The 11,646-nt window shown below is 48.7% G+C and overlaps 1 protein-coding gene across 2 annotated transcripts in view; it reads left to right on the forward strand.

Moving 5' to 3' along the window:
• The window catches only part of LOC139564193 (epithelial discoidin domain-containing receptor 1-like), a 131,501-nt gene extending 119,884 nt beyond the window's left edge, over window positions 1–11,617 (forward strand). For both annotated transcript variants that reach the window (XM_071383466.1, XM_071383465.1), the window contains 4 exons: window positions 7,245–7,442; window positions 7,728–7,995; window positions 8,154–8,303; window positions 8,518–11,617. In XM_071383466.1, the coding sequence (XP_071239567.1) occupies window positions 7,245–7,442; window positions 7,728–7,995; window positions 8,154–8,303; window positions 8,518–8,658 (757 nt within the window). In that variant the 3' untranslated portion in view covers window positions 8,659–11,617. The remainder of the gene's footprint in view (window positions 1–7,244; window positions 7,443–7,727; window positions 7,996–8,153; window positions 8,304–8,517) is intronic.
• The last annotated feature ends 29 nt before the right edge of the window (window positions 11,618–11,646 follow it).

Below are 11,646 nucleotides of genomic sequence, written 5' to 3' on the forward strand. Positions count from 1 at the left end.
CTTCACTGGTTGCCCTTTTCTTGTGGCAACAGGTCACAAATCTTGCTGCTGTGATGGCACACTGTGGAATTTCACCCAGTAGATATGGGAGTTTATCAAAATTGGATTTGTTTTCGAATTCTTTGTGGATCTGTGTAATCTGAGGGAAATATGTCTCTCTAATATGGTCATACATTGGGCTGGAGGTTAGGAAGTGCAGCTCAGTTTCCACCTCATTTTGTGGGCAGTGTGCACATAGCCTGTCTTCTCTTGAGAGCCATGTCTGCCTACGGCGGCCTTTCTCAATAGCAAGGCTATGCTCACTGAGTCTGTACATAGTCAAAGCTTTCCTTAAGTTTGGGTCAGTCACAGTGGTCAGGTATTCTGCCACTGTGTACTCTCTGTTTAGGGCCAAATAGCATTCTAGTTTGCTCTGTTTTTTTGTTAATTCTTTCCAATGTGTCAAGTAATTATCTTTTTGTTTTCTCATGATTTGGTTGGGTCTAATTGTGCTGTTGTCCTGGGGCTCTGTGGGGTGTGTTTGTGTTTGTGAACAGAGCCCTAGGACCAGCTTGCTTAGGGGACTCTTCTCCAGGTTCATCTCTCTGTAGGTGATGGCTTTGTTATGGAAGGTTTGGGAATCGCTTCCTTTTAGGTGGTTGTAGAATTTAACGGCTCTTTTCTGGATTTTGATAATTAGTGGGTATCGGCCTAATTCTGCTCTGCATGCATTATTTGGTGTTCTACGTTGTACACGGAGGATATTTTTGCAGAATTCTGCATGCAGAGTCTCAATTTGGTGTTTGTCCCATTTTGTGAAATCTTGGTTGGTGAGCGGACCCCAGACCTCACAACCATAAAGGGCAATGGGCTCTATGACTGATTCAAGTATTTTTAGCCAGATCCTAATTGGTATGTTGAAATTTATGTTCCTTTTGATGGCATAGAAGGCCCTTCTTGCCTTGTCTCTCAGATCGTTCACAGCTTTGTGGAAGTTACCTGTGGTGCTGATGTTTAGGCCGAGGTATGTATAGTTTTTTGTGTGCTCTAGGGCAACGGTGTCTAGATGGAATTTGTGGTCCTGGTGACTGGACCTTTTTTGGAACACCATTATTTTGGTCTTACTGAGATTTACTGTCAGGGCCCAGGTCTGACAGAATCTGTGCAGAAGATCTAGGTGCTGCTGTAGGCCCTCCTTGGTTGGTGACAGAAGCACCAGATCATCAGCAAACAGTAGACATTTGACTTCGGATTCTAGTAGGGTGAGACCGGGTGCTGCAGACTGTTCTAGTGCCCGCGCCAATTCGTTGATATATATGTTGAAGAGGGTGGGGCTTAAGCTGCATCCCTGTCTCACCCCACGACCCTGTGTGAAGAAATGTGTGTGTTTTTTGCCAATTTTAACCGCACACTTGTTGTTTGTGTACATGGATTTTATAATGTCGTATGTTTTACCCCCAACACCACTTTCCATCAATTTGTATAGCAGACCCTCATGCCAAATTGAGTCGAAGGCTTTTTTGAAATCAACAAAGCATGAGAAGACTTTGCCTTTGTTTTGGTTTGTTTGGTTGTCAATTAGGGTGTGTAGGGTGAATACATGGTCTGTTGTACGGTAATTTGGTAAAAAGCCAATTTGACATTTGCTCAGTACATTGTTTTCATTGAGGAAATGTACGAGTCTGCTGTTAATGATAATGCAGAGTATTTTCCCAAGGTTACTGTTGACGCATATTCCACGGTAGTTATTGGGGTCAAATTTGTCTCCACTTTTGTGGATTGGGGTGATCAGTCCTTGGTTCCAAATATTGGGGAAGATGCCAGAGCTAAGGACGATGTTAAAGAGTTTTAGTATAGCCAATTGGAATTTGTTGTCTGTATATTTGATCATTTCATTAAGGATACCATCAACACCACAGGCCTTTTTGGGTTTGAGGGTTTTTATTTTGTCCTGTAACTCATTCAAGGTAATTGGAGAATCCAATGGGTTCTGGTAGTCTTTAATAGTTGATTCTAGGATTTGTATTTGATCATGTATATGTTTTTGTTCTTTATTCTTTGTTATAGAGCCAAAAAGATTGGAGAAGTGGTTTACCCATACATCTCCATTTTGGATAGATAATTCTTCGTGTTGTTGTTTGTTTAGTGTTTTCCAATTTTCCCAGAATTGGTTAGAGTCTATGGAGTCTTCAATTACATTGAGCTGATTTCTGACGTGCTGTTCCTTCTTTTTCCGTAGTGTATTTCTGTATTGTTTTAGTGATTCGCCATAGTGAAGGCGTAGACTCAGGTTTTCCGGGTCTCTATGTTTTTGGTTGGACAGGTTCCTCAATTTATTTCTTAGATTTTTGCATTCTTTATCAAACCATTTGTCATTGTTGTTCATTTTCTTCGGTTTTCTATTTGAGATTTTTAGATTTGATAGGGAAGCTGAGAGGTCAAATATACTGTTAAGATTTTCTACTGCCAAGTTTACACCTTCACTATTGCAGTGGAACATTTTACCCAGGAAGTTGTCTAAAAGGGATTGAATTTGCTGTTGCCTAATTGTTTTTTGGTAGGTTTCCAAACTGCATTCCTTCCATCTATAGCATTTCTTAATGTTACTCAGTTCCTTTGGCTTTGATGCCTCATGATTGAGTATTGCTCTGTTCAAGTAGACTGTGATTTTGCTGTGGTCTGATAGGGGTGTCAGTGGGCTGACTGTGAACGCTCTGAGAGACTCTGGGTTGAGGTCAGTGATAAAGTAGTCTACAGTGCTACTGCCAAGAGATGAGCTATAGGTGAACCTACCATAGGAGTCCCCTCGAAGCCTACCATTGACTATGTACATACCCAGCGTGCGACAGAGCTGCAGGAGTTGTGACCCGTTTTTGTTGGTTATGTTGTCATAGTTGTGCCTAGGGGGGCATATGGGGGAGGGAATGCTGTCACCTGCAGGCAGGTGTTTGTCCCCCTGTGTGCTGAGGGTGTCAGGTTCTTGTCCAGTTCTGGCATTTAGGTCGCCACAGACTAATACATGTCCCTGGGCCTGGAAATGATTGATTTCCCCCTCCAGGATGGAGAAGCTGTCTTTATTAAAGTATGGGGATTCTAGTGGGGGGATATAGGTAGCACACAGGAGGACATTTTTCTCTGTTAAGATAATTTCCTTTTGAATTTCTAGCCAAATGTAAAATGTTCCTGTTTTGATTAATTTAATGGAGTGAGTTAGGTCTGCTCTATACCAAATTAGCATTCCCCCTGAGTCCCTTCCCTGTTTCACACCTGGTAGTTTGGTGGATGGGACTACCAGCTCTCTGTAACCTAGAGGGCAACCAGTGGGTCCGTCTCCGCTATACCATGTTTCTTGCAGGATGACAATGTCTGCATTACCGATTTCTTTGGTGAAGTCCGTGTTCCTGCTCTTTAGGCCAAAGGCAGATGACCTCAGGCCTTGGATATTCCAGGATGATATAGTGAAGGCTTTTTGTTCCATAAAGTGTCCAATGTTGTTGGCCGTGTGGTTTGGCCTCAGGCCAGTAAGTGTGAGCAGAGCCTGCTGAGCATCTGGTACATGCCGTTGGCTTGGGCGAGTGTAAGAGTGGGGGTTGGGCCTGTTTGCCCGCTCACTACCTGGGCGTATGTGTGACTTCCATGTTGATGCTCTCTTTGCGGGGGTGGGGTGCATGGGGTGGGCAGGAGTGGCATAGGTCTGATCTGAGGGGGCCTAAATGGGGTGTGGGCATGGTTGATGTGGGGGGGTGTTGATTGGTTGGGGTGGGGGTGTGGATGTGTCTGGGGGTGCTGTGGTCTGGATGTAAGTCCTCTTGGCGTGGGTCCTCTATGTGTAGGTCCACGGGGGGGTCCTGCAGGTCTTGGAGGGTGTCTCGCTGGTCTGGGTGGGGTGTCTATTGATCTGTTGCTCCTGTGTGAAGTGTTGGGGCTGCGTTTGAGAGCGATGTCCTTTAGAGTCCGGACAAAGGTGGGCACTGCTGCCTTATAGAGGTGGACCTGGTCATAGAGGCTGTTCAAGTCCAGGGTGGAGTGGTGGGCCAGGAAAACATTTGGTTTTGAGGCACAGTCACGGGAAATGCTTGCGTTTACCCGCTGTATTGTAGCAGGGTGGAAGTCTTTTCGTGGTAGCAGGGTGGAGATAACCACTTGTGCATTGGGGAAAGTAGAAGAAGCTTTTTCAATCACTCCCTTCAGTGCTGTGGCCACCCTTTCCTGCTTTGCTCTCAGGTCGTTTGTGCCTGTGTGTATTATTATGTGGCTAGGTGAGCCTAGTTTGTCCTCAGACAGAAGGTCTAGGGCGCGCTGGGTGTTTGGACACCAGAGTTTAGACACACTGTGTTTGGGAAAAAGTTTTTTTTCTTCTATATATTTCCCATTTGAGTCCATAAGGAGAACAATCTGTGTCTTGTGTTTGTTCTCAGTGGGTGTGGGGGGGTTGTCAGGAGGGCTATCAGGGTGGCTGACAGGGGGGGTGCTCAGGGGGGGTGAGAGCTGCTGGGCTTGGGTTTTTTCTTTTGTCTGTTCTGCTGTGATGTTGACTCTATGGTCAGGGTCTGGTGTGGACTGTTCTGCTGTGGTGTCGAGACTTTTGTCCGGTGCTGAGGTGGGCTGTTCTGCTGGCGTCTCTGTGGGGATGGCCACCTCCCTAGTGGGTTGTTCTCTGTCACATGCCATCCCCCTCAACCTCTCCTCCAGCAGTCTGATCCTCTCCTCCATCCCCCTCTCCCTCTCCTCCAGCAGTCTGATCCTCTCCTCTAGTGCTTTGTTCTGCTCCTGCTTCTGCTCTTTCTCCTGTTGAAGTTGTCTCACCACTGTCCAGAGTGCAGATATGTCTCTCTCCACCTCCAGCTCTCCTGGTCTGGTTAAGGGGTTGTTGTGCTGGACTGTTGTCTGGGTCTGTGCTGACTGGAGTGTAATCACCTGCTGTTCCAGCTCCACCTGCCTTACCTCCAGCTGGGTGAATTTATCCTTCATTTCAATGAGGGAGAAGTGCTCTGTACTGGGAGGTTGACTGTCTGCTGAGGGTTGCTCGTCTGTGGGGTTATATGATGAAGAGGTCTGGTCTGACCCGCTTGGGGTGGGGGTATCTTTATCAAGGGAGAGCTTCTCCTGCTGGGCTAATTCTTTGATTAGGTGAAAGTCCAGCTGAAACTGTTTGGGGTTGCCCTGTACCAATACTGTTCCAGACTTATATAGATTTATGTTAGCTGACTCAGAGTCCTCGTTGTCAAGTATCCTGAGTTTCCACCCCTCGTTAACCCCCCCTCTCTTAACAGAGGGGTAGTGTGCTAATATAGCACTGTGCCATGCCAGGGGATGGTTTGTGTGGAAGATAAGGTTGCTGATGTTCCCATTTTTGTAATAGTCAGCAAAAAGTGTCTCTTGATTTTCCATAAGGAGCTTCATTTTGTGCTCTTTTCTTGCCTTATCATTCTTTACACTCACAGGGTACTGTATTTTAATTACCTCTGAACAGCAGGAGGGAGCTTCTAAGGCCTCTCCATTTGGTTGGGGTAGACTATTCGACTCTCCTGCCATTGTTGGGCTAATGGTCTTTGACACCTCTCACTTGACACGTCAGTGCTAGTTGAAGCTGTATCAAGTCAGTTACAGTTGAATACAGTTGAAGCTGTATCTCTCTCAGTTCCACAAAAAATCCAAGTTTAACTAACTCTAAATCTATCTTTTTTAAAGAAAATGCTGAAAAATGCAGGAGCTCATCTGATCATCTGATCATGACCTCTCTCTCTCTCTCTCTCTCTCTCTCCACCCCCCACCCCTCGCTCCTCTCTCTCTCCACCCCCCACCCCTCGCTCCTCTCTCTCTCCACCCCCACCCCTCGCTCCTCTCTCTCTCTCTCCACCCCCCACCCCTCGCTCCTCTCTCTCTCCACCCCCCACCCCTCGCTCCTCTCTCTCTCTCTCCACCCCCCACCCCTGGCTCCTCTCTCTCTCCACCCCCCACCCTTCGCTCCTCTCTCTCTCCACCCCCACCCCTCGCTCCTCTCTCTCCACCCCCCACTCCTCTCTCTCTCCACCCCCACCCCTCGCTCCTCTCTCTCTCCACCCCCACCCCTCGCTCCTCTCTCTCCACCCCCCACCCCTCGCTCCTCTCTCTCTCCACCCCCACCCCTCGCTCCTCTCTCTCTCCACCACCACCCCTCGCTCCTCTATCTCCACCCCCACCCCTCGCTCCTCTCTCTCCACCCCCCACCCCTCGCTCCTCTCTCTCTCCACCCCCCACCCCTCGCTCCTCTCTCTCTCCACCCCCCACCCCTCGCTCCTCTCTCTCTCCACCCCCCACCCCTCGCTCCTCTCTCTCTCCACCCCCCACCCCTCGCTCCTCTCTCTCCACCCCCACCCCTCGCTCCTCTCTCTCCACCCCACCCCTCGCTCCTCTCTCTCTCCACCCCCACCCCTCGCTCCTCTCTCTCCACCCCCACCCCTCGCTCCTCTCTCTCCACCCCCCACCCCTCGCTCCTCTCTCTCTCCACCCCCACCCCTCGCTCCTCTCTCTCCACCCCCCACCCCTCGCTCCTCTCTCTCTCCACCCCCCACCCCTCGCTCCTCTCTCTCTCCACCCCCACCCCTCGCTCCTCTCTCTCTCCACCCCCCACCCCTCGCTCCTCTCTCTCTCCACCCCCCACCCCTCGCTCCTCTCTCTCCACCCCTCGCTCCTCTCTCTCTCCACCCCCACCCCTCGCTCCTCTCTCTCCACCCCCCACCCCTCGCTCCTCTCTCTCTCCACCCCCCACCCCTCGCTCCTCTCTCTCTCCACCCCCACCCCTCGCTCCTCTCTCTCTCCACCCCTCGCTCCTCTCTCTCCACCCCTCGCTCCTCTCTCTCTCCACCCCCACCCCTCGCTCCTCTCTCTCCACCCCCACCCCTCGCTCCTCTCTCTCCACCCCCCACCCCTCGCTCCTCTCTCTCTCCACCCCCACCCCTCGCTCCTCTCTCTCTCCACCCCCACCCCTCGCTCCTCTCTCTCTCCACCCCCACCCCTCGCTCCTCTCTCTCCACCCCCTACCCCTCGCTCCTCTCTCTCCACCCCTCGCTCCTCTCTCTCTCTACCCCCACCCCTCGCTCCTCTCTCTCTCCACCCCCCACCCCTCGCTCCTCTCTCTCCACCCCCCACCCCTCGCTCCTCTCTCTCCACCCCCACCCCTCGCTCCTCTCTCTCCACCCCCCACCCCTCGCTCCTCTCTCTCTCCACCCCCACCCCTCGCTCCTCTCTCTAATCGCTCCTCTCTCTCTCTCCCTCCCTCCTAGGAATGACTTCCTAAAGGAGGGGAAGATTCTGTCTCGTCTGAAGGACCCCAACATCATCAGTCTGTTGGGAGTGTGTGTGAGCAGCGACCCTCTCTGTATGGTCACAGAGTACATGGAGAGTGGAGACCTCAACCAGTACCTCTCACACAGAGTCCTGCTGGACAAGACTGGACCCACACACAACACCCCCACCATCAGGTAATACGCACACATAGTACACACACACACACACACACACACACACACACACACACACACACACACACACACACACACACACACACACACACACACACACACACACACACACACACACACACACACACACACACACACACACACCGTACACACACGCAGCCACACTCACGTTTTCAAGAAGACAGATGCATATACACACACAGACACCTTTCCACCTGCATCTGAAATATTGTATTTCTGCCTCTTCTCTTCTTCTTCTACCACACATCCCTCCATCCCTCTCAGTTACCCTGCTCTGATCGCCATGGCCAGTCAGATAGCTTCAGGGATGAAGTTTCTGTCGTCTCTGAACTTCGTGCACCGTGACCTGGCCACAAGAAACTGCCTGGTGGGGGGTGAGAAGGGCGAGAGCGGGGGCGACCGGGGCGGGGAGCGACCCATCAAGATCGCCGACTTTGGGATGAGCAGAAACCTGTACGCTGGAGACTACTACCGCATCCAGGGGCGGGCCGTGCTGCCTATACGATGGATGGCCTGGGAGTGTATACTGATGGTGAGAGGACACACAGGGAGAGAGAGGCATAAAGAAAACAAGAGGGAAGATATGAGGACATTACAAAAGAAAGAAACAAAATGGTGGGACAAGTAGTAAGTTAGTTGTGGTAAATAAGTAACTAACCAGTAACTAACAGATAGTGTGTGTCTCTGCAGGGGAAGTTCACCACAGCCAGTGACGTGTGGGCGTTTGGTGTGACTCTGTGGGAGATGCTAAGTGTGTGTCAGGAGCAACCCTACTCCAACCTGACTGATGAACAGGTCATAGACAACGCCGGAGAGTTCTTCAGGGACCACGGAAGACAGGTGCACTCATACACAGGCTCATACAGTACAGTAGCAGTACATTTAAGTAGATGGAATGTTTAACCCTCATCTCCCCCTCCCTTTTCTCTCCCCCCTCCACCTTCCCCTTTCTATCTTTCTCTCCCATCCCTCCTCTGTCTTTGTCTCCCCATCTCTCTTTCACCCCCTCCCCTCCATCCCCTCTCTCCCTTTCCCTCCCTCCCATCCCCCCCAGGTGTATCTGAGCAGGCCAGATGTGTGTCCTCAGGGTCTCTATGACCTCATGCTGAGCTGCTGGAACCGGGACTGCAAGCTCCGCCCATCATTTGCCCACATTCACTCCTTCCTCACAGAGGATGCCATGAACATGGTGTAGAGAGAGAGAGAGAGAGAGAGAGAGAGAGAGAGAGAGAGAGAGAGAGAGAGAGAGAGAGAGAGAGAGAGAGAGAGAGGAAGAGTGAGATGGAGAGAGAAGGATGAGAGACGGCTCCTCCTACCTTCATTCATCATAGAGATGAGTGCTTTGAGCGAGGGATGTGTGTAGAAGTGGTGGAGGTGTAGAGGGACGGGTGCCTGCTTGTATATTTTGTATTTCTCTATGATGGGCGGATGGGACTGAGACACCGCTGGTTCGGTTTTCACTCCCACAAGACAGACCCCAACCCAAACCCATTTCACCCCCCTGAGTAGTCTCTAGATTGTGTTGCGTTACATTCTTATCAAGACAATGGTTGGTGCGGTGATGGGTTGGTGTCTGATTCTGCATAGTGCTTCCAGGACCACCAATGGTCCGTCAATGGACTGCTAGCTAACACAGGGAAGCTGTAAGACATGTATGGGGAGGTGATGTGACAATGCTTGATCATGTAGATGAAGCTAAAAATGAATGTGTAACGCTGATTAACGTTTATCAAAGAATATCAACAATACCAATCTGATTATGTATCAATGTCAGACTTTAATACTCTGACACTCATAGTTTAATAGCATATTAACATTTTGGGATAAACTTAATAACACATCGTCCTATATAGATATTTTATTACTTGACCTGCTAATGTTTTTGGTATTGTATAAATCATGTGCTAGGGTTACTGGTGAAGGTCTATATATATTCTCATACTGTCAACATTTCTCCATCTCAAAACGGTACGCACACATTTTTCACACAGAGATGAAATTGCACACAAGGTTTGCTGTCTTAGTACTATATATAAAACAAGTATGTCCCAGTAAACTCCAGTATGTTTCACTAGTTTTCAGTATATAACCCAGTTCTTCCCAGACCCTTATTCCCAGCTCCAAACCCTCCATCCCAGACCCCAGTCTAAGGTTCAGTCTCTAGTCTCATGGAGCCAGACGAGTCTGGCTGAATATTGCATTATATTCCTCTGGCCTACCCGTTACAACTTAGCATCATTCTGCTTGCCAGACTTTAAAGCTATCTCATACACAGGCCAGTAGCAGACACAGCAACAGCTGTTCCACCAGCAGTCTATAACACCAGGCATTAGACAGACACACTAACAATGCTGTCAGTCAGTCAGTCAGTCAGCTCTTCAGCCCAGACTTGGCTGGCATTGTGACTATAGTCTGCCACATTCTGCCTCCCACTCCATCCAACTCAGTATCTCACCAATCCGTAAGCCTTTCATTCTGCAGTGTCACTCATATCTCTCAACTGATCCACTCTGAGCTGTAACGATGGAGTTATACTGGACTGATGTGAACTGATCTGGACTCGAGGACTCTTTCCAGGACAGGAAGAGTGTGGTTGTTACCATAGAGATATGGTTGTTACTCTACCAGACCTCCAAACTGAAACCCTTTGGACCTCCGGAGCCAGAGAGAACTGACTGGTGTCACGTGACGTGAGCCTCACTGACTGAGAGAACAGGTACAGTAGGGGAGGTGCACTGTGAACGGCTACAGCCTATGAGATTTGAACTTAACAGAAGAGAGACATCCTTCCTGATGGGAGCTGGAATAGTACAGCCCACAGCAACACAGACAACACTGCCTGTGCTGTGACATCACATGTGAAACTGACAGTTGTGATTGGTGACTAGCTGATGGAACAGCATAACATGGATGGACAGATGGATGGACGACTAGAGGGGAGTGGGGGCTGATATATGTAAATGACCATTTTCATGTGTAAGTGAGGTGAGCGATGTGATGATTTTCTACCAGCGATGGATAGCGGAGCTGGGTCTGACTCAGTGACCCAGATGCAGAAAGGAGGTTCATGTATATGTCCAATACACTACCAGCTGCACTTTAAAGGCTGTTTCTGGCCGCACCCCTCAATACCTGCACTAGAATAGTAGAGTCGTGGCCAGTCTTTGGGCGTAGTTACAGTACTTGTAGTTTAACAACTAATTAACGACACTTTCAGAGTAGCTCCCCCAACACTGGTATGTATCATGTTACTATACGAGTATCATGGTGGTGTGCTAGTCTGGATGTTGGAGCATACAGACGGTCTGTATCCCCTTGGCGTTAGAACCGATAGCAGTCCAACATGGCATTGCTGGTAAAAATAGATGTAGGTCTAAACAGAAAAACAGGTCAGTTTCTTGTGATTTATCTACTTAAAGATGATCATTTATTCATGATTCATATCAGTGGATTGTTGTTCAAATAGAACTGCCTCATGTTCTCAAGGAGGAAAATAAAGGTTTGGAAAACGTCTGTCTGCATTCTGAGGAAAGGCAGAGTACACCAAATGCTCATCCCCAAACTGTCTGCCAGTGTTACATAGATACCCATCAGACCTAATGGTTAAAACGTCCCAATCACAAAGAACCTAAGACTCATGAGAAGAGGAGCACTAACAACTGTATCCAAAGCCTTTTAGTTTGTCAGTAACCTTTCATCTACATTATCCCAATATAAGCTGACCATGGTGGACTCTGCCTTACACATTGTAGTTCTGTATAATGTGTCAGGTTTGATCAAGATGATCAAGTAATCCTGGTTTACTGATTGAATGAGTTTGAATGGTGGTGCCATATGAATACAGTATGTCTCGATTGACCTTTTTTGATACACTGTAGCCCAACTAAACCCATATTTATATATATATTTCCTGTATACGTACTTAGAATCTCCTTGTTGTCAGTGATGTCATCCTTTGTCTTTGAAGCTGATGTGTACATATTTTAAGGACAGAATTTTTATTTTGTTGACTAATATATGGAATTTCTTTGTTACAGTTGGGGTCTCCTCTTTTTGTTCCTTTGTAGAAGGCTTGCTATCTTACCTTGATGCCATTGTAATTCACTGTGTTGTCTATTTTTGTAGTTTTAATAAAGTTAATCTTTCCAAATAAAGCAAGGAAGAATGTTCTACTTGTCATTAA

This window comes from Salvelinus alpinus, chromosome 35, assembly GCF_045679555.1.
Source record: "Salvelinus alpinus chromosome 35, SLU_Salpinus.1, whole genome shotgun sequence".
Classification (NCBI taxonomy): Eukaryota; Metazoa; Chordata; class Actinopteri; order Salmoniformes; family Salmonidae; genus Salvelinus; species Salvelinus alpinus.